Here is a 23820-nt window from a genome sequence, read left to right as displayed (position 1 = left end):
TTTTTTTTTTTTTTTGTACTTTTGGTAGAGACAGGGTTTCACCATATTGGCCAGACTGGTTTCAAACTCCTGATCTCAGGCGATCTGTCTGCCTCTGCCTCCCAGAGTGTTGGGATTACAGGCATGAGCCACTGCATCCAGCCTCAGAGCCCAAATTCTTATCTACTATAAAAGACTGCTGCCTGTCATTCCCTCACAGGGGTGAGGGAAAGAGAAGAACTGAGCATGACTTCTAGATTCTTCTTTTGAGTATATGAGTGAGTGCTGGTGTCATGAAAGGAGATGGTTAAGAGGGAGTGAGGAGCATGGCTTTTGGAGAAACCAAGGGTTAGGTCTGGGACAGGTTCATATTGAGAGGCTGATTAGAAGTACAAGGGGGTATGCCGGGCACAGTGGCTCACACCTGTAAACCCAGCACTTTGGGAGGCCAAGGTGGGCAGATCACTTGAGGTCAGAAGTTCGAGACCAGTCTGGCTAACATGGTGAAACCCCATCTCTACTAAAAATACAAAAATTACCTAGGTGTTGTGGTGCATGCCTATAACCCCAGGTCCTCAGGAGGCTGAGGAAGGAGAATGGCTTGAACTGGGTAGGCAGAGGCTGCAGTGAGCTGAGATGGCGCCACTGCACTCCAGCCTGGGCGACATTATTATTACTGACCTAAGATGATATGCAGTCCAGAGAAGACACATAAAGGGTCCTCCAAACACACTCAGCTCTCTAAGTCGCCTTGTGGCAGCAAGAGAGGAAATGGGAAGGAAGCATATCATCAAGATAAACAATGGGTAACAGAATCCTGTTCAAATTACCTTGACACACCAAAAGAGCTTTGCGACAATCATCCATGCTGAATCCCAGCTCCTGCAGCCTAGCCAGCTGTAACTCTAGGAAACAAATAGCATATAATTTTCATAAATAATTTTACGTAAATTAATTTACAAATTAATTTTAGAAAAAAAGAAAAGAAATTCAAAAACCTGTGACTAAAACATTTCATTTCTCTAAGCAAAACTGGACTCCTAATTGGAGAGTTCGATCAAGTGTACCCTGAAATCTTTGAGTCTTTTCCTCATATTGACTGTTTTTTTAAAGTGATGTCCTTGCCAGGAATTGGGGGGAAAGGTCTATTTCCCTTCTGGCCCCTTCATTCTGCCATCTGGCCCCCACATTTTCCCCTGTGTTTTAAATAGCTTAAAATTAGGGGTGGGCACAGTGGCTCACACCTGTAATCCCGACACTTTGGGAGGCTAAGGTAGGGGGACTACTTGAGATCAGGAACTCAAGACCAGCCTGGGAAAAATAGCAAGACCCCATCTCTACAAAAAAATATTAAAACTTAGTGAGGCATGGTGGCACACACCTGTAGTCCCTCCCAGCTACTCAGGAGGCTGAGAAGGGAAGACAGCTTGGGCCCAGGAGTTTGAGGCTGCAATGAGCTATGATCACACCACTGCTCTCCAACCTGGGTGACAGAGCAAGACCCTGTCTCAAAATAAACTAATAAATTAATAATAAAAGTTTAAAAATAAAACTTAGTGTTACTCATATAACTTCAGAGGAGAACTCTCAAAGCTTAAAACTCAACTTTGGCATTATCCAGGTAACTCTGGAAAAAACTGAAAGAGGAAAAATAGTGGAGTAGTTGGTTAGGGATGTTTTGTTGGTCTTTAAATTTTAAAAAATGAGAGAGTCATACTTAGGACTTACAGTTATACTGAATGACATACAATTAAACTCTGAACAATTTAATTGTGCAAAAGAGAATTTTAAGAGTCAAAAAGAAGAAGCGTTATTAGCAAGACTGAGTGAGTTTTATAGTTAAACACCTACCCAAGACAGGATCTAAGGTGTGTCTTGTCCCTTCTCTGATTTCCTCTCCAATGCAAGATGCACCTGGAAGGTAACTGCCAACGGAGTCTGACGCCAGGGCCACTGAGTCTGGCACTGCAGCATTAGCTTGCTCTGGGATGGATTTTGCAATGGCAAGAAATAGCTGAACATCATTATAGGACAGTCTGATATCCAGGGCTTGTAACTGAATCTAACAAAATGTAAAAAAGGTAGCAATTTTTTAAAGCTGCATTGGTTTTGCATCCGTATCACTTACAGATGTATTTCCTATTTCAAGTTCTAAAAGTCCAACAGATTCTGCACCAAATTTCTCATTTAAAAGATTGCAAAGATCTTGAAATTAAGCACTAATAACCATAAGGTAATATGCCTCAACTATGAGGTCAAATGGTCACAAACCTGCACCACGTAAAAAATACTAAGCTAGGATAATTACTAGAGCAATTAGTATTTCAGCAGGATGATTTTCATACAAGTATATTAATCATTAAAGCAGAGGACCAAAGATGGCTCTGGGGGAGAAAGGAGCACCTATCAGCAACATTTCTTAATCCCTTTTGCATGGATCTATTTAATTTTTTAAATCTCTCAAACAAAATGACCAACCAACAAAATTTATCTCTTCTTTATTCAAACATAGCTTAAATGAGTCAAGTTTGACACTATTTCCTGAAATTCAGTCTTCCTGAGAAATGAGCAGTACAGCTACCTCTGGTACAGGCAGTGCAGACACTAAAACCAGACTAGTGCACAAATGAGCACTCTGGATGGCTGTCTCAATGTCTGAAAATGGTGTTTTATTAATTAATTTTTTTTTTCCTGGGAGGGAAAAAAAAAGACCGGCCGAGCATGGTGGCTCATGCCTGTAATCCCAGCACTTTGGGAGGCCGAGGCGGGCAGATCCTGAGGTCAGGAGATCGAGACCATCCTGGCTAACAAGGTGAAACACCATCTCTACTAAAAATACAAAAAATTAGTCAGGCATGGTGGCGGGCACCTGTAGTCCCAGCTACTTGGGAGGCTAAGGCAGGAGAAAGGCGTGAACCCAGGAGGTGGAGCTTACAGTGAGCCGAGATCGCACCACTGCACTACAGCCTGGGCGACACAGCGAGGCTCCATCTCAAAAAACTAAATACATACATACATACATACATACATACATATCAGAATGGCTTTTCTCTTTTAACCTCCTATGGTTCAAATGGACTGATTATCTCCATTCAACCAAGGAAATCAAATGCCCAATTCTCAAGCCTGCCTTCCCTTGCTTCACCTTGAATCCTCCTTACTTCCCTACATAGTTCTTTGCTCTAGTTAGATCGTCCTGCTTCCACTCAATTTAGGTTATTCATTTGGAATGCTCTCTCTCATCCTCTCTGATTATTTACATCGTACCCTTCCTCCCAAATCCACCTTATGTGGAGTCTCACTCAAGATTCCTACCTATGCTGAGTTCTGCTTTCTATAAGCTTCTATAGAACTTCAAGATTATACAAGACAACTCAGGACTTTTATCCTCCCCAAGACTGTAGGATCTTCTAGGACAGAAACAATGTCATATTTATGCTGTATGTGCTAAAGTAACTAAGAAGTTGTTGGGGCCAGGTGCAGTGGCTCACATGGGTAATCCCAGCACTTTGGGAGGCCGAGGCGGGCAGATCACGAGGTCAGGAGATCGAGACCATCCTGGCAACATGGTGAAACCCCATCTCTACTAAAAATACAAAAAATAAGCCGGGCGTGGTGGCGGGTGCCTGTAGTCCCAGTTACTCGGGAGGCTGAGGCAGGAGAATGGCGTGAACCTGCAGTGAGCCGAGATTGCGCCACTGCACTCCAGCCTGGGCGACAGAGCGACACTCCATCTCAAAAAAAAAAAAAGAGGTTGTTGGGCTCAGAGTAAGTAAGTGCGCCTGCATAGGCAAGTGTTTGAGAGCGTATCAACATATTGCACAAATTTTCCATCATTACCTCCAGGACAGGTGGGAAATCTTCACTATTGAATGCATCCATCAATCCTGAACTATTTTGATAAGAAGAATTCCCCACCAGCTCCACTTGAATTTGTACGGGATCCACAATTGAAAGAGCTGTATCATGCTCATTCCCCAGTCGGCATGAAAACACCTAGAGAATGAAATGCAATATGGCGAGAATTAACGTCTGATTGAGGAAGGGTCCAACTATCAGCACAAAGAGGCTAACTCAGAAGCCATTGGCCATGTGTTATCCCAAGACCCGTAACAACTTGCGAAAAAAATTCTGGGAAGGGGCGCCCCCCCCCCCCCCACCACTGCCGAGAGCATAGGCAGTGGTTCACCCAGAGGAAAAGGCAGTTTAGCAATACATCCCAAAAGCCTTACGAATCTCACACCCTTTGATCCAATAATCCTACTTCTCTCTAGGAACTAGCAAAAAAAAAAAAGATTCACTAAACCATTATTTAATAGTTAAAAAAAACTAAGAGCATGGCCGGGCGCGGTGGCTCAAGCCTGTAATCCCAGCACTTTGGGAGGCCGAGATGGGCGGATCACGAGGTCAGGAGATCGAGACCATCCTGGCTAACACGGTGAAACCCCATCTCTACTAAAAAAAAAAAAAATACAAAAAACTAGCCGGGCGAGGTGGCAGGCGCCTGTAGTCCCAGCTACTCGGAGGCTGAGCCAGGAGAATGGCATAAACCCGGGAGGCGGAGCTTGCAGTGAGCTGAGATCCAGCCACTGCACTCCAGCCCGGGCGACAGAGCGAGACTCTGTCTCAAAAAAAAAAAAAAAAAAAAAAAACTAAGAGCAGCCAAGGTTATATCACATCTACTCAATGGAGTATTTGCAGCCATTTAAAAAATGACAAAAAAGACCACACGGATTGTAAGAAGACAGTTACAACACAGACTATGTGAAAATACAACCCAAAATCGTGTTACTCCCCAGCTTGAAGGAAAGAAACACACCAAAATGTCCACAGAAATCATATACAATTTCTGATAGGTTATTTTCCCTCCCCATGATATTTTCATAATTAAAAACAAAAACATTATTAAAGCTGGGTGATAGGTACATATGGAGTTCATGATATTATTCTGTTTACTTTGTATATGTTCGAAATGTTCTATAATAAAAGGTTAAAAAATAACTACATTCACTGGGAGAGAGAAAGAAGGGAGAGAGGGAGAAAGGACTCCAATTCTAGGACCAAATTGTTTTGCATGCTTAGGAAGAACGCAGAGGAAAGGAAACAGCAATCACTTGGGTCCTTCTTACTCCTTCACCCCCTCCACCACCTTTCTGGGGCACACCCTAGTGCTGTTGAAAAACATGTGACACCAAGGTCCTTCGCCATATTCAAAATTCAAAATTCTTAAGCTATAAATTCTCCCCCAATGATTTATCAAGCTGGTCTTAAAATTCAGACCCAATTGTGCTGTCTAAAAGGCAGGACTGAAAGGAGTTTCCAGCGATCTCAAATATTTTGCCATGTAGTTGTCCTAAGACTTTAGAGCAGAAAAGTTTCATTTTCCTTTTTCCTTCAGGGGTTTCTGCTACACAAAACCCAACTGTACCTGACAGTTCATTAATCAATCACCAAGATTCTCCATTCAAAGCTAGTATTGTGGTGGCTTGGAAGGCAGATGAATTACAATTTCATGATCAACTCACATCACACCAGCATGCAAATCCTTCCTCTCAAACGGAGGTTTCTTTACAAGAGAGAAACAAGCGGTCAAGAAGTAGAGTCCCTACAGGCCTTATTCCACTATGCTTGTCTCAAAACCATAAACCACATACTCCTAACAGTGAAAATAAATTTTATTCATTCAAACTTTGAGCAATACCACTGGAAAGAAAAGGGCATGAAAAGTCTAATCATAAAGCAAAAGGAACCCTGACCAAGTATGCTAACAGTATGGCATGGGGAATGTGAGTTGACATGAGTCAAGTACAAACATCTGATAGAAACAAGAACTTGCCACGGTTCCCCTTCTGTCTCCACACCGCATGGCTTAACAAGAGACAAAGCACTTTTGGCCTAACATTGCATCATGGCATTTTCGAGCTACAAAGGCCACTCCAGCACAAATTATCTTCTTCATGAGATGACATGAGAGCCTAAAGCACCACTATTATCCATGCATTCCCTTCAGCCAGGCAGGACTCTGCAGAGCCGCCCTTTTATAGATCAGGTATTCCTGAAAGGATAACATATAAGATCCTTAGCACTTTGTATAAATAGGTTTCCCTTCCCAAAGCCCTAGCTCTTCAGAGGGCTGCACTCCAGGTGAGGAGGGGGATGCAGGGGAAATGAGACCCACGGCCTCACCTTCATGCATGAGGTCTGCAGAATGAGAGGGCACAACAAGGGGCCTAACAGGGCAGTGGGGACTGAAGAAGTCTCCTTGAACTTCTTGAGGAAGAAAGGGTGTAAGAGAAAGAGGCAAATGCCCTCTGCATATTTACAGCCTAACACAGGGAGACTGAATTCATGCATTAGAACAGCCAGGGAGATTTGGGGAGAAAACAAACAGGAGGGCAAGGGTCTTCCAATTCCATGAATTACTTCCCCTAATGAAAGTTTAAGAGGTAAAATTATCTTCCAGATGCTTTTCTCGTGAGCCAACATGCAGTGCTGTGATCAACACATAGACTTCTTACCTCGATGCCAAACAAACTTCCTGAAAAGGGGCGATCAACAAACCGGGGCTTATAGGTGAGCACTGTGGTGCCTTTCAGAATAATGGCATTGGTGTCAAAGCAGGACACATCTTCAACGACCACAAACTCCGTGCCTGGAAAGGACAACATTGTCAATCAAGCCAAAGCTGGGAAGCTGGAAAACACCAGAGGCTGTTGCAAACGAGGCGGCACATTTCCACCAGGCTACAACATGAACCAGTAAGATTTGTTCTGCAAAATGTCTGCTGACATTTACTAACACCGTCATCCTGAACCAATACTCTGCATCTGGCCATGTGCAGCTAAGCCAACAGAGCCCTGCAGCAGCAGGAAAGACTGGGATGTGATTTCTCTCTTTAGAGTATTTCTAAACTAGATAGAGAAACTGCACCCCAGTCCTCCTGGGAGGCCTAGGAGATATTCAGCAGTTCACAAAATCATCCTTTCTCTAAGTGATGACCTGATTGAAAATTCCAGGAAGATGACTCAGGTACTAACGTTGGCCAGGCACTATGCATCTAAGTAGCTATTTACAAGGTTGTTTACAAAGAACGTAGACCAATTTAATGTCGAGATTTTTGAAATTGGTAAGTTTTCAAGTTATTTGTATATATTTAATAGTAAATTCACTCTGCTTTACACTGTGTTTTTATCAAAAACCATATATAGATCAAGCTTTTGTAACCGAACTCATGTAAAACGCATTGTGCTAAGCCAGCTTCATCAGAATCATTGAGAAGCAGGTACAGGTATCAGAAACGTAACAATAAATACACAAATACATACAGATGATATACTAGATGAGTTCGCTAGTCAACAAAAGCCATAGTAAATCCATCTATACAAAGAAAATATTCTTTTGTAATGAAAACAAAAATCCCCTCACTTACTTATCTTCAAAACTGAGGTTTTCACATACTAAACTTGCCTAAACTCCATAAACCACATCTGCTAGGGCCCTAAAGATCAAACAGCAAATTGAAGACAGACCATACACTGGAAAAAAAAGACCGCTGCCCAGGCGGGTGCTCGGGCCATGCACAAGCACTAGGCAGGCAGGGGGCAGGGACAAGCAACCCCACAGCCTTCAGTGGGCCAGGCAGCTCCCACCTGAAAATAGAGGCCAAGACCTCTGATGCTTTCAGGTCTGTAAAAGAGGCAAATGTGTAAGTGCTCATGTGAAAAATGGGAGGCAAAACAGAAATCATCCTGTAACACAGATATTGAGTCTAACATCCAAACTAAGCACCAATGAATCACACCGACATATAATCACCTGTTACATTGACCTTGACCTCCAGGTGCCTTTCATTGGACACAGGAAGGGAAGACCGCTTGGTAACTACTCCACTCTTCACAGTTTTGGGAACTATAGCAGATTCGCTGCTAGAGATATGGTGGCGAGAAGGAGTAACATGATTTTGTTTCTTAATATCACTGGGAGTGTGGAGAAAATCATGGACTAACAGTAGCCAGTCAAATATGAGAAACACACGGAGATTGTTGAGAACTACTGTAAAGCAGGAGGAATCCTTGGTAGATCTATAAAAAGAAGACAGGAGAAACTAAATAGGAAAAAAGAAACATGGTATTTCAATAACCTGCAAATGTGCTGCTCGGTTTTGGCAGGTGGTATTCCAGTATTTTCTAAACTGTCTGCTTTGAGTATCAGTAAACTTTGAACACTGGTTGAATAACACATTCAGTGTATTACTGGTTTAATAACACATTCAGTGTAATAAGTTAATCATATTTTTAAACAAGGAACATTTTATAAGAAAGCAGCATAGATAGCATAGCTCAGAGGTTCTCAATCAGATGGTTTTGCTCCTCTGAAGACATTCTTTCTTTTTTTTTTTTTTTCTTTTTTCAGAGACAGGGTCACACTGTGTTGTCCAGACTGGAATTCAGTGGCAAAATCATAGCTCACTGTAACTTGAAACTCCTGGGATCAAGTGATCCTCCTGCCTCAGCCTCCCAAAGTGCTAGGATTACAGGTGTGGGCCACTGCACTGGGCCCTTGGAGACATTTTTAATTCACATTTTAATTGCAATTGCAACTAGAGGGGGTTGCTATTAGTATGCAGTATAGGTAGAGGCTAGGGATGCTGTTAACTATCCCACAATGTACAGGACAGCCCCATAATAAGGAATTATCTGACCCAAAACGTCAATCGTGCTAAGGTCAAGAAACTCTGCTATGGTAAAGAGCACAGGCTTTGAAGTCAGAGACGCAGACTTAAATACTGCCATTTACGAGCTGTGTTATCTTAAGAAAGTCACCTACCTTCGCTCAGCCTGTCTCCCCACTTATAAAATGAAGAATATTAATATGATAAGAAATAAAGCACCAAGCACATAGCAGATATTTGAGAAATGTCACTTTCTTTCCCTATGGGCTATTTCAAGAAGATCAATGAGGCACTCCTTCTTTGACACCTAGGATCACTTCTTTATAAATAATACTAAGTTTATACACACTAGTACTAGATTGTTTCTCTAGCTGAAATTGACCTGACAGCCCAGATCTTTTGGCCTGAGGAGAACAAGTAAGATGACATTTACCAGGGATAAATGTCCCCTAGGCAATCTAGAGGTAGAGTTGGGGTGGGGGCGGGGGGACAAGTTGCCATTTCTCCAAAGTCTACATTTGAAGTGAAAACCCAAAGGGGACTCTCAGGCCTGACCTCAAACCACGATGCAGGCAGGGGCTTCGGCCAGGCCCTATTAGCACATCAGCAGGCCCGGCCTACTAATGGATAGGCCTCAGATGAGCAGGACAAGAGAAACAGGGGCTGGAGCACTTCAAAGGGGTTTTCTGGGTTGAACTTAGTTCCGTAAGCCCAAGAGAGACTCTGGGGTTCTAGCTACTACATGTACCTGGTTCCCTGCCCTAAAAGGTACTCCTATTTGGGAAAACCTAACTTTGAAATATTTCTAAAGCTGGTTTCTCTGCTCTCTCATTTCTCCTAAACCTGGCTCACTGCCTCCAGTAAAAGGGCATCATGATGCATGGCTCCTTCTTACAGACACAGCATTTTTCACAGAAACACTCTACTCTTTTGTAACGGAGAAAAAATGTTGCCCTCAGTAAAATGTTTCCACCCCATTTTGAACATAGATTGTCAGAGTTCTGTATTTAACTGGAAAGTCACAGTGTGTTGGATCCCTTTTCTGGAAAATATTTCAAGCCTTTAAACACTGTGAAGTGATTTATATTTGACACACAAGATCCCAACAGAAGAGTAATTCTTCAGACACGAAAGGCGTTCAAAAATTCCCATCAAAAGAACATTTCACTCCTCTCGCTAACAATAGTATTTCTGTTAGTAAGAGCCAAGGTAAGGCTTTATGATTTGACTCCAATAAATTATACACCTATAATACATAAATATTTCCAGGCCCCCTGTATATTAAAAATATGGTAAGAAGAAGACAACTACCTGACAGTCTAGGAAGCCAGATTAATAATAATAAAGTAAACTCAAAAATAAATGTTTCCCGGCTGGGTGTGGTGGCTCACACTTGTAATCCCAGCACTTTGGGAGGCCGAGGCAGGCAGATCACAAGGTCAGGAGTTTGACAGCCACCTGGCCAATATGGTGAAATCCCGTTTCTACTAAAAATACAAAAATTAGCCAGGCATGGTGGCAGGCGCCTGTAGTCCCAGCTACTCAGGAGGCTGAGGCAGCAGAATCGCTTGAACCTGGGAGGCGGAGGGTGCAGTGAGCGGAGATCGTGCCACTGCACTCCAGCCTGGGCAACAGAGTGAGACTACGTCTCAAAAAAACACAAAAAAAAAAAAAGAAAAAAAAGAAATGTTTCTCCAGATGGACCAAACAGATGCCAGCCTCTTGTTCAAACTTCAACCAAATGAACTGCAAAATGCAACCATCTTATCACATGACTGCAATCAGCCCAATGACGAGAAATCTGTTGGAAACGTCATTGGCTTTAACATCACAGACCCAGGTTTGACCTCTGATTTCCTGACCTACTAGCTGTGTGACCTCAGAAGAGTGAACTAACCCTTCTCCAAGTTTCTAACTTGGAAACTGCAAAATGAAGAAGTCACCCCCTTTGCAGACTTGTCAGGATTTCACTAAGCATAGCTAAAGTGCCTGGCTCATGGCGAGGCCCAATAGGAGGCAATTAGGATTCCTACTCCTGAATTTTTTAAAGTTCATACAAAAGCATAAATGTCTACTCTGCTAGACTTCCTAAAGGCATATGAAGAAATCATGACCTCTCTCGAAAAACAAAACAAAACCTAAACCCTGGGGAATTCTGAACAGCACATTGAAATGTCAGGCATACAGAAACATGTAAGAATAATCCTGACGACTTTTTGTTCTGTTTTTTGCTTAACCACAAAGTTTTTCACAATCTTTTTACTTAGTGGTTTATACTTAACAACATGTCTGATGACATGAAGCACTAACAGAAGGGAAAGTCTCCTTTTTGGGTTTTCATTGAAAGACTTCTTTAGATCAGGCCTAATTTTTCAGTTTTAAGGTCTAAGTTCAGCCATAACATCAGCAAATGGTATATCATAAAATAACACGTTATATCAGCAATAACAATGACAGCTGCCAACTGTGCCAAGCAATATGCCAGAATTACTTTAATTATTACCTCTACCCCATGTGGTGGGTATAGGTAATTTTCTATTTTATATAAGAGGAAGTTGAGGCTCAAAGGGGCTAAACAACTTGTCTGAAGACACATAGCTAGACAGTGAGAGAGCAAGGTTTTCAGCCCAGATCTGTCTGAGTCCAAAATATATGTTCTTTCCATATACAACACTGCCTCCCATAATACCAGAAAGAAAAATATAACCTAATTCAAAACGGTAAAAACTACATATACATGGATAATGAGTCAGTAAGACTTGAATAAACGGGTAATTCAAGTCAAGCCCACCTTCCCTTCCATTATTTGTAAAGACCAAAAGTCTTTGTACTTTTTTCCTTAAAAAAGCATAATTTCTTCCTTCTCCAAGCCATTTTACAAATTAAAATAGTCTAGAGTTTACAAGGAGATTGATTTTAAGGCTCAATTCTGAACTACTTTATTTTTAAAGGCAACAGAGACATCTTTTGGCCAATAAATGAAACTGCAAGATTATAGGAATAATATGTTACTATACAGTACACTGCACTGATTAAGCCATTATCTGTTTATCTTTCTAGCGATTCTTAGGTTTTTTGATGTTCTAAAGCCAAAAAAGACTTGACCCAAAAGGGAATGTCTCCATAAAGAAAGGCAGAGAAGGGTCTGGATCTGCTACCTGAAATGTAGTTCAATCTGAATGGATCCTTGGGTGGTGCTGCTGTTCTTAGCAGGCTGAAAGATACAGCTGAACACGTTCGTCATGCCAGGGCTCGTCTTCTGCCCAGCATAACGGGTGTCAAAAGCCATCATGGAATGGGAAACCAAGTTAATGGACTTGGTTTGGTTGGAAAAACTTTCATAGAGCAGTTTACATTTCTTGAAGTCAAATCTAAAAGAGAGAAAAGAAAGCAGGCAAAATGTGAAACACAAGTCTTCCATTTTACGAAAGTATGTAAGTTCAAGATAACAAAAGCAAAATCAAAAATATATCTAAGTCCCATAAGGAGAATAACCTTCATTCTGAGTTTTTTGTTGTTGTTGTTGATTTTGTTAATAGACTCCTCGAAATGGAGTTAGTGTCACTGTGCCTTGGATCTTACTTTTCCAGTTCCAAAATGATGATCTTGCTTATAGGAAATGCATGAGAAGTAACAATACCACATGTTTAACATATTCTTGATCCGTTATCATTCCCACGACCCACCAGAAGTCTAAGAAGTCTGTATATTCCCAAAGAATGTCAAGGGTCCCTCGGGCCTTCATCTGTCAGCTTCTAGCTTGCCTGCATGTTTCACTCTCCAGTGTCTGTCCAACCGTTTATGTAAAACTGTTATAGTGTACTGGGAACAAATAATGCTCTTTACATGGAGAATAATTCAACTAATCTACCAAGAGGAAATGCATTTGGAACCATCGTTTTTTTATAACAGAGAAAGCTGCAATGAGGAATTCATAATTACTCAGTACCATTATGACAATACATGCAGAATTATTCCATATTGAGAAAAACTAAGGGCATAGCCAATCATCACAAAAAATTGCTGGGTGAGATGGTTCACGCCTGTAGTCCCACCTTCTTGTGGGGGCTGAGGTGGTAGGATCACTTGAGCCAGGGATGTGGAGGTTGCAGTGAACCGAGATAGCACCACTGCAGTCCAGCCTGGGCAACAGAGAGAGATTCTGTCTCAAAAAAAATAAAAAAAGAAAAAGAAAAAGAAAAGAAAAGGAAAGAATAAAATTGCTGGCTCACAAGACCACCAATCTGAGACCACACTTTCAGTAACCAATGCTCTCATCAGCTGAGTTAGGTACAGACCATGGTGGACTTTCAACAGAAAGACAAACTAGAAGACAGAGTGCTTCAGCAGGGAATTATTGGCCTTGAAGTGCTGTTTTCAAATGCCAAACCACTTTCCCAGTCATACGACCATAAGCTAGCCATAAAAACTCTATCTGGAAAAGAGGAGTGATGTATGCCCAGCTTACAGGGCTGATAAGAGATCAAAATGAAAAGGTTATTAAGTATGAAACGCACTCTTTAAAGTTCAACACCAGTAATCATGAATTCATACATCTATATTGACCAAGGAAGTGACAGAAATAAGTGAAGTACTAGGTAAGCATATGTCCCATTTCAAGGGAGCAATTGCTACTGCGCTTCCAGATGTTTCCAAGTGAGAACAGGGACCTAGTATTGCCAAAGCTTCCAGTTTTTCAAAAGAAGCTAAATACAAACCTTTTATATAAAATCCTGCAACGTTTTTTTGGGGCCGGGGGGGACTAGGTTTCAGCTCTGTCGCCTACGCTGGAGTGCAGTGGTGTGATCATGGTTCACTGCAGCCTCAACCTCCTGGTTCAAGTGATCCTGTCACCTTAGCCTCCTTCAGTAGCTGGGACTACAGGCATGCACCACCATGTGCAGCTAGTTTTTTAATTTTTTATAGAGACAGGGTCTCTCACTATGTTGCCCAGGCCAGTCTGGAATTCCTGGCCTCAAGCAATCCTCCTGCCTTGGCTTCCTATAAGTGCTGGATTCCAGGCCTGAGCCACTGTGCCCAGACCCTAACTTTGAAAATGGCCAGCGAGGCATCAGTGCCGCACATCAAGTGGTTCTGCATCTCCCACCCCGTAACTACTCAGACACACAGCAAGACAGGACTTCCTGACTCCATCACCCTGTGTGGGACCACATTTTAGCTCCACGAAGTCTGCCAAAGCATTTAATTGCCATTCAAGACAATTCCAGAGCTCGTTTTTCTCTCTGGTACATCAAAACACTAGCTGCTCTGTCACCCTAAGCGACTATAACAAGCAGAGCAGCCTGAGACCCACAATGGTCACACAGTATGAGGCAGAAAAAGATCTTCACTGTTTTAAGCCACTGATAATTTGGGGTTGTCTGTTACTACAGCATAACCTAACCAACGTTGACTGATAGAGCAATGCATCTGAACTTTTCAATGCAGACAAGATTCCACCTGCGGGCCACCACTCTGCAACCTCTGCTCCGTGTTAATGCAAAACATGTGTATTATTTGGATACTGTTACTAACAGTATAATAATATAATTAAAGGCATACCTGGCTAGGGACCCAGCACCTTCTTTTCTTTTTGGATCTTTAAGCTCCAGACTTACATTCACCATATCAATGAGGAAGCACATGCAAGTGTATACTTCTCCACTCAGAACAGTCTACAAAAGGAAAATGCCTGTCAATCCATAGCTGATGATGCCAACCTAAAAATAGGTTAATACGCCAAGAAATCTAATTTGCTTGTTGCTCCACCCTCTTTCTCCGGGTGAGTTTGAGGAAAAGATACACAGGGTGACCATCAGCCGAGACTATGAGAGTTACAGAAGAACATAAGATCTCACTCACATGAATTCTTGGATCTTGTAAATCATAAGGCCGCATAAATTCCTCTATGGGTTCTCCCAGGTTGTTCTCCAATAAGCCGCGGATCAGCTTGTATTTATACAGATCCAGAGAGCAGTGGACTGAGGAGAGATTGCCATGGATAGATATGTCTGGCACAGTATGACTTATTTCTCTATGAAAAAGAAAAAAGATCACTTACACAAACAAGTCACTAACTTAACATCGACATAGCTCACACCCAAATAATGGAGCTAAAGTGTACTCACCTACATTATCAAGTAGGTAATTCCTACTTCCAATGACAAAAATTCCTGTAGCTCCAAATGAAACAAGTTAATACGACTGTCATGCTTCAACTATAAAAAGCCCCTTTTCTCCCAAAATTTACATTTAGAAAATCCTCAAACCAGGCCAGGTGTGGTGGCTCACACCTATAATCCCAGCACTTTGGGAGGCTGAGGTGGGAGGATCACTTGAGCCCAGGAGTTCGAGACCAGTCTGGACAACATAGTGAAATCCCATCTCTACAAAAAATGCAAAAATCAGCTGGGCGTGGTGGTGTGCACCTGTGGTCCCAGCTACTCAGGAGGCTGAGGTAGGGGGTTCACTTGAGCCCAGGAAGTCATGGGTGCAGTAAGCTGTGATCGCGCCACTGTATTCCAGCCTGTGTGACAGAGTGAGACCCTGTGGGAGGGAGGGAGGGAAGGAGGAAAGGAGGGAGAGAAGGGGGAGAGGGAGGGAGGGAGGGAGGGAGGGAGGAGGGAGGGAGTGGAGGAGGGAGGTAAGGAAAGGAAATCTCTCAACACAAAAAAAAAAGAAAAACAGACTAATCTATTAACAAGGAAAACCTCATGAGATCTCAGAAAGAGCTTAAAAATAACAGATTGGTAGCCGGGCGCGGTGGCTCAAGCCTGTAATCCCAGATTGGGAGGCTGAGACGGCGGATCACGAGGTCAGGAAGATGGAGACATCCTGGCTACACGGTGAAACCCGTCTCTATAAATAAAAAAAAACCTACGGGGCGAGGTGGCGGCGCCTGTAGTCCCAGCTATCTCCCGGAGGCTGAGGCAGGGAGAATGGCGTAAAACGCCATGGAGGCGGAGCTTGCAGTGAGCTGAGATTCCGGCCACTGCATCCAGCTCCGCGTGACAGAGCAGACTCCGTCTCAAAAAAAAAAAAAAAAAATATATATATATATATATTACAGTTGGGAAAGCAATAAAGAAAAGATGCCAAGATCTTTATTTAACTCTTTGGATTCAGTGGTAACTAAAGGCAGACACCAGTGTTTCATACTGAGCCCAGATGGGACATTAGGATAAACTCTGAACAGGTTCATCATCTCAGTTGGGATGGACAGAAGTAAAGCTGAAGAGGGGGAGGGGCACACATCTATACCTCATCTCAATACTAAAAAGCTTTCTCTAACCTCCCATGGGTGAACTGGGCATCGTGAAGCCTACAGACACTATGCTCTAAGTATAGAGAGGGATAGTGTTTGAAATGGCAGAGGTATGTAAAAAATTACTCTGTCTGCAGAGAAAAGCCGACATACAACAGAGTTTTAAAAGACAATGATGCAATAACAAAGAAAAACGGAGACGGCTGACCAGGTGCCATCTCGGGCTGCTGTGTGTGCGGTGTGAGACTGACAGGACACCCTGCATCCAGCATCACCTTCTATCAGGCCTAACAGAGTACAATTATCTGCACAGAAACACTGATGGGAGTGGGGAAAGTTTAGATAAGCTGAGTAGGAAAGCTTTTTTTATGCGGGGGGGAAAGCATTGCTTGAAAAGAAAACAAAGTGTTCAATTTCTAAATAATGAAGCTCCTCTTAAGACTGCTTAGCCAGTAAAACCAAATATAGCCCATGCCAACTATAACTGAACACCAGCCAGGGAGCACTTGAATAACACGTAAGACTGAAACACAAACATCCCAGTGAGAACAGCTAAGTTGTATCATTAATCCAGAGAGAAACTAAAAAAGTGACATTAAATGACTTGCCCAAACCAAGAACTGTGAAGGGCGTAGCCAAAAAGAGATTCAAAATCATGCCCTATACAAATAATAAAGCTGTTTTCTTTTTTTTTTTTTTGAGACTGAGTCTTGCTCTGTCACCCAGGTTGGAGTGCAGCGGCTCAATCTCGGCTCACTGCATCCTCCGCCCCACTGTTTCAAACAATTCTCCTGCATCAGCCTCCCAAGTAGCTGGGATTATAGGCGCACGCCACCGTGCCTGGCTAATTTTTGTATTTTTAGTAGAGACAGGATTTCACCACGTTGGCCAGGCTGGTCTCGAACTCTTGAACTTGTGATCTGTCTGCCTCAACCTCCCAAAGTGCTGGGATTATAGGCGTAAGCCACCATGTACATATGCCAAGGCAGGTATGACAAGGCAGGTGGATGACAAGGTCAAGAGATCAAGACCATCCTGGCCAACATGGCGAAACCCCATGTCTACTAAAAATACAAAAATTAGCTGGGCGTGGGGGAGTGTGCCTGTAGTCCCAGATACTTGAGAAGCTGAGGAAGGACAATCGCTTGAACCCAGGAGGCGGAGGTTGCAGTGAGCCCAGATCTCGCCACTACACTCCACCCTGGCGACAGAACGAGACTCCACCTCAAAAAATATATATATAAAGATCAAATCAAATACTAAATTAGAATCATCTACTTAACTTCCTGTATCCCTCAACAAAACACAAGTGACTTCAAAGGAATTAGTTTTCTCTTTCATCATAGTAGCCCTCATGTTCAGCACATAGTAGGGACTCAATAAACATTTGTCAAATAGATGAAGAAATAAGTGAATAACTAGTTCTTCCAAACTTAATAGCACTGATTTCCACATTAAGATTCTACTTATCATAGACAGTTATTCAGATACAAAACATTGGCTGGACATGGTGGCTCACGCCTGTAATCCAGCACTTTGAGAGGCTGAGGCAGATAGAACACCTGAGGTCAGGAGTTTGAGACCACAATAAGGTGAAACCCCATCTCTACTAAAAATACAAAAATTAGCCAGACATGGTGGCATGTGCCTGTAATCCCAGGTACTCGGGAGGCCGAGGCGGAGGAGAATCACTTGAACCTGGGAGGTGGTGGTTGCAGTGAGCCGAGATTGCACCATTGCACTCCAGCCTGCCTGAGGGACAGAGCGAGACTCCATCTCAGGAAAAAAAAAAAAAAAAAAAAACACACTCACTTGTCCAAATTCCTTTCCACCTGCAATTTCAGCCTACAAGGCTCGGTTAAGAGGCTCCCTCCTGTCTGTCGCACAGAATAGGAAGGGAAGATCAGATCTCCACTACGGTCCTCTGGTGCCTTGGAGTATTCTCTTGGATGTCTCTCTGCAGCAAAGATGTCCATGTCCTGGAGATCCACGACAATGCAATCCAGCAGGCAGACATGGTCTTCTACAAGGACCCAAGGAAAGAGAGGTAATGAAGAAAAGGGGACCCAAAAAGGGGTTGCCCTAAACAAATAAAAAATGCAAAGCTCATTCTGTCTTTGAAAATGTTTACAGCTACCTGCTTCCCCCCGCAGTCCACTACTCAGAAAACTGGCTGTCCAGGAGTCTCCACTATGGCAGCCAGACCTCCTGATGCAAATCTCCATGTGCTCGGCACACCCTGCCCGCCTGCCTCCACTCCAAGCACAGACCGCGTCACAGTTCTTCGGTGTCTCATGTCCACACTGTGACAACTGAAGCTAGCAGGGGGAGGTTGATGACTAAATCTAACTCCTATGCAATCCCTCCCTACACACAATGCTACCAAAAGGTTTACAAACTTTTCCCAGCACTAAAATTCCTTTTTCAAATATTGCCACATGTAACCACTTCCGTTTCCACCAACCAGATCCAAACCACCTTCATTCTTGCCTAGACCAAAAAGAACTCTCCTCCATTAGACCTACAAAATTCCATTCTAGCCCTCACAAAACCATTCTCCCCACAAAATACCTGAGTGATCCTTAAAAAAATAAACAGTCCATAACATTCACTTCTTTTATACACTTACTGGCTATGGTTAATCCAAAATTCTTTCTGCAAGCCGGTGCGGTGGCTCACACGTATAATCCCAGCACTTTGGGAGGCTGAGGCAGGCGGATCACCTGAGGTCAGGAGTTCAAGACCAGCCTGGCCAACATGGTGAAACCAGTCTCTACTAAAAATATAAAAATTAGCCAGGGGTGGTGTTGGGCGCCCAAATCCCAGCTACTCAGGAGGCCGAGGCAGGAGAATGGCTTGAACTCGGGAGGCAGAGGTTGCAGTGAGCCAAGATCACGCCACTGCACTCCAGCCTGGGCAGAGCAAGACTCCATCTCAAAAAAAAAAAAAAAGAAAGAAAAAAGAAAAAAATTTTTTTCTGTAAAACTCCCCCAAATCCCTACAAGGCCCGGCATAAGCCCACTGCCTTCTTTCCCAAGCTCATTTCAAGCCATTCTCTCTCCTGCTCACTAAGCCTCAGGCTTACTGTCCTTTGTTTCCCCCAACATGCCAAGCTCTTTGTTGCCTCAACAGCCTTACAAGTGGCATGGCCCTCCCATCTCATCTAAATTCAATCTTCTCTCTTCTTCTGTCTTTCCCATGATAACATTTATCATCATCTATCAATATTTAAATGCTCAGTGTCTTTTTCGTTAGTCTATAAGTAGCACTGTAGGAGGAGCCATGTCTAACAGCATGTTAATATACTAGGGAATAAAATATTATAACACCTGGCATGAAGTGGGCACTGAAAAAATGAGTTTTGTATTAGTTAATTACATTGATAAATACATGAAATAGATAAATGTAGAATTGATCTGGTAAAAAGGGGTAAGGAAAGGGAATGAAGCAGGCTTTGGAGATTCTCTAGGACAGGGGTCCCAAACCCCCAGGCCACGGACGGGTACTCACAGCAGGAGGTGAGACGGAAGTGAACGAGCATTACCACCTGAGCCCTACCCCCTGTCAGATCAGTGGTGGGATTAGATTTTAAGCAAGGGATCTAGATTATGTGCTCCTTATGAGAATCTAATGCCTGATGATCTGAGGTGGAACAGTTTCATCCTGAAACCATCCCCAACCCTGTCCATGGAAAAATTGTCTTCCATGACACTGGTCCCTGGTGCCAAAAAGGTTGGGGACTGGTGCTCTAGGGTACTGCTATGGAATCCTAGGATTATACGGAAACAGTGTGAAAACGACTGTCTTAATCCAAGACAATATTATCATTAATAGTGAAATTTCATAAACAAATAGCAAATTAGTAGGAGAAATACTGTTAAAAAAGAGACCTTCTTTCTATAAAACATCCCAAATCACTTCTTTTTTTTTTTTTTTTTGAGACGGAGTCTTGCTCTGCCACCCAGGCTGGAGTGCAGTGGCCGGATGTCAGCTCACTGCAAGCTCTGCCTCCAGGGTTTTTTACGCCATTCTCCTGCCTCAGCCTCCCGAGTAGCTGGAACTACAGGCGCCCGCCTCGTCGCCCGGCTAGTTTTTTGTATTTTAAGTAGAGACAGGGTTTCACCGTATTAGCCAGGATGGTCTCGATCTCCTGACCTCGTGATCCGCCCGTCTCGGCCTCCCAAAGTGCTGGGATTACAGGCTTGAGCCACCGCGCCCGGCCCCAAATCACTTCTTAAAGGCATCCACTGACACATATGTAAGACTGGCCTTGTTCCTAGTCATCACGGACGTCATAACATCAGTGACGGTAAGCAGCATGTGCTGAGTGGCCCTCAGGTGCGGCCCTCTCTGTGCTCTAAAAGTGCATGCAGACAGACTGGCAAGCAGTATCATGTTCAGTCACAATTCGGTTCTGGAGTCAGACTGCCAAAATCCATAGTCCAACTCTTCCAATACTATCTACATAACCTTGGGCAAGTCAGATTACCCAATCTCTGCAAGCCTTTGCCTCTTCATCTGTGAAATGGGGGTGGATCACGAGGTCAGGAGATCGAGACCATCCTGGCTAACAAGGTTAAACCCCATCTGTACTAAAAAATACAAAAAAATTAGCCAGGGGTGGTGGCAGGTGCCTGTAGTCCCAGTTATTCGGGAGGCTGAGGCAGGAGACTGGTGTGAACCCAGGGGGTGGAGCTTGCACAGGGGGTGGAGCTTGCAGTGAGCCAAGATGGCACCACTGCACTCCGGTCTGGGCGACAGAGCAAGACTCCATCTCAAAAAAAAAAAAAAAAAACCCTACAGGAGTGTAATGTGAACAAAATAATTAATGTAAATAATGCACCAGAATGTTTGGCACACAGTGTTTCACAACTACTACTATGGTGATGAAAATTATTTTGTTGAATGATCAACATAATTAAAACCACTTTCCTGTCACCTGTAGGACTATAAGGTACCAGAGAGAGCTAACAATTCCTCGAATCTATGTAAAAGGACACTCAGCAGCCTCTCTCAACTAGTGTCCTGCATCTTGCAAAGTCCTATCACACTGGACTGATCTTTGTGGCTCATCATATTCTGCCTCCCTCTCTAGCAGCTCAGAGCAGCTCCCACCTATCGGGTGCATCACTCATCCAGAACACATTTAACAACAGAAAAGAGGCCGGGCACAGGGGCTCACGCCTGTAACCCCAGCACTTTGGGAGGCTAAGGTAGGAGGATCACTTGAGCTCGGGAGTTTAAGTCCCAGCCTGGGCAACATGGTGAAACCCAGTCTCTACAAAAAACGCAAAAAAAAAAAAAAAAAAAAAAAAACTTAGCTGGGTGTGATGACGCATGTCTGTAGTCCCAGCTACTCAGGAGGCTGAGGTGGGAGGATCGCTTGATTTCAGGAGTTCAATACTGCAGTGAGCCATGATTACAAGACTGCACTCTAGCCTGGGAAACAGTGAAAGACCCTGTCTCAAGGGGAAAAAAAAAAATACATAAAACCAGAAAAGCCTCCAAAATAATGCTCTCATTTGGAATGACTAATTCTTATATTGGAGAGAAGAACACCAATAACCAGATGGTTCGTGTCTTTTAAACACTGCGCTACAGCATTTCTGTTGTTGCCTAATTTACGCTAATATTTTTTAATGTGTTCTTTTATATTTTTTAGAATTAGTGGCTTGCAAGGACAGTGTCTGGGTAGTGGCTTGCAAGGATGCAGGACTCTTTCTACTTATACTATCACTAGCTGGTGGCAACTATTTTCACCTATAAGAAAAAAGTCCTAATAGACTATCTAAAAATCGCTTTAATTACACTGTATCTTGCTAATTTAACCCTACTGTAGAAGTCATCCAATGAGAGATCGACACCGAAAACTCTTAAACCTTCTAAAGCAAAATCAAAATCTAATCATCGTTAAAGAAATGCTATCTCTTCACTAACATCTGCTTAAACACAATGCGTGCCCCCCACTCAGGTTCCTGAACAGTCCTGTGAATTTCACCACCTTCAGTATTATGCGGCTTTTCTCCTCTTTTACCTGGACTACTGGACACTTGGCCAACAGACAGTGTGGGTTGCGGCCCTCGCTGCTTGGTGGAGGTACTGGGCACAAACTCACTCTTCAGGCTTCCCAGGCTCATTCCAGCAAGAGGCATCATGAACTGCCCCTGGGAATGGGTTCCCCTGGGCTCCTCCGTGCTTGTCGTTTTTCTCAGACTGTGTTTGGGAGTACCTGTTGGGGAAGCTGAAGGCACAGATTCCTGGGAAGAAACAAAATAAAACTAGAATGCAGGAAATGGGAAGTGGGGAGCACTGGTGGTGAGACTCTATCTTTAATATCTCCAAGTCCTATCCCAGTCCCTAGGGTCTTCAAAGACTCTAATAGTTGCACTTCCCTCGGCCTCCCAGATCCCATAAACAAGAGGCTACCAGGATCATGCCACAAAAAATTATCAGCAGAGATGTTACACATAGTTCAATACTTGCTGAAAACTTCTGCAGGAAGATAGCATCTCTTGGCTCAAGAGCAAATGTGAAGATGCCAATTGCTTCAAGTGGTTTAATCAAGGTTAAATGCAGCAAAAGCAAGTCTCTCAGCTATATGATAGCTTATTGCTTTGCTGTTGGGGAGAGGCATATTGTTAGAAAACACATCTAATGGCAACATGGCTCCAATGTGTTTGTACTTCCTAGACGTCTCCCCTCATGGGTTTACATTTCCCATCTAAGTAACTGTTGAAATGAAAACAAAATGGAAAACAAAAGAGGTCAGCCATTCCTATGATGTTTCTGCTCAAGGGCATACAAATTAGGAAGGCTAACAGAGAAGACAGATTCAGTAATTCTATTGAAAATACTACTCTTCTTACACACTTAGTACCTTCAGTTAATTGCTAACAGAGGAAAATCTATTTCACCAGAACAATTCAATAATTGATTTAAGCTTCCCAGGGCTTCTTCACGGAGGCCTCAGAACTACACGTCTGCGTGGCTCCCATAGCATCATGGTTCCCATCATGCCATTCTCAACTGCATCTGAGAGGAGAGGAAGGATGGCTCTCCCTCTAGGGCTGCCTTTTATGTTGACTCCTCTCAGCTTTGGAAAAGAATACAAAAATACTGCTCCCTTTCACAGTTCTCTCAAGTAGTAATTACAAGTAAAAGAAACTAGTTCTTGCTTTCTGCAATTTTTTTTCAAGGCAGATTAATAGGTAAATGTCATTATTTAAGTATTTCAACATTAAAACCTTTCCCTCTCGCTTAGTTTATTTAAACTCTGTAAAGTGTTTCTTGCCCTTTCATTTGATTCATCTCTATATCCTCTCTGTAGTTGGTTTAAATAAATCAGTGGTTTGAGAAGATTAACCCAAAGCTTTTGAAAGACTTTGACTTAGAAATTGTGGTTTAAGCATAAGCTATGGTTGAGAAAAACGAAATGAAAGCATATGCAAAAAAACTCAACCTTGTACTCATTAAGACATGGATTTATGTAAAACAATTCCAAACACACAGGAGTCATGGAACTCAAGGGCAAATAACCCCTCTCCACGCTTTGATTTCAGGATTATTTCCTGTTCTTTAACCACTGGAATGCATATGAGACAAACCTCACACATGCAAATGTATTCAAGGGCAAATGCCAATACAAAATGATGGATGGTGAAGAAGGTAATTATTCACTTCATAGAGACTGTAATCAATTATATTTAACTGTATGCATGGGGAGGTACACTTCACAGATGTGTTTATCTGGTTACAAATACTTGAACAAGAGACACACTCCAAACAACCCTTATGGAATTCTACAGAACAATCACTGGTACCTAGTAAGATAGTTTTTCTAAGATTTAAGGATATAAAATAAGATCACCAAGAAAGTACTAGTGAGGGCTAAAAAAAAAAAAAAAAA

At 42.9% G+C, this 23820-nt stretch overlaps 1 protein-coding gene across 7 annotated transcripts in view; it reads right to left on the bottom strand.

Annotated features, from left to right (window-relative positions):
• Positions 1-23820, bottom strand: part of VPS13D (vacuolar protein sorting 13 homolog D) — a 303606-nt gene that overhangs the window by 201063 nt on the left and 78723 nt on the right. For all 7 annotated transcript variants that reach the window (XM_017887998.1, XM_017888002.1, XM_017887997.1 and 4 more), the window contains exons 25-34: positions 21949-22171; positions 17727-17937; positions 14513-14684; positions 14213-14325; positions 11809-12021; positions 7795-8060; positions 6498-6631; positions 3820-3975; positions 1831-2041; positions 810-884 (exon numbers count right to left, since the gene is read on the bottom strand). In XM_017887998.1, coding sequence (XP_017743487.1) covers positions 810-884; positions 1831-2041; positions 3820-3975; positions 6498-6631; positions 7795-8060; positions 11809-12021; positions 14213-14325; positions 14513-14684; positions 17727-17937; positions 21949-22171 — 1774 coding nt within the window. The remainder of the gene's footprint in view (positions 1-809; positions 885-1830; positions 2042-3819; positions 3976-6497; positions 6632-7794; positions 8061-11808; positions 12022-14212; positions 14326-14512; positions 14685-17726; positions 17938-21948; positions 22172-23820) is intronic.

Source organism: Rhinopithecus bieti, unplaced genomic scaffold (assembly GCF_001698545.2).
Source record: "Rhinopithecus bieti isolate Rb0 unplaced genomic scaffold, ASM169854v2 scaffold_16234, whole genome shotgun sequence".
Classification (NCBI taxonomy): domain Eukaryota; kingdom Metazoa; phylum Chordata; class Mammalia; order Primates; family Cercopithecidae; genus Rhinopithecus; species Rhinopithecus bieti.
The sequence above is the reverse complement of the archived record's forward strand: the minus strand, read 5'-3'. Positions and strand labels throughout refer to the sequence as shown.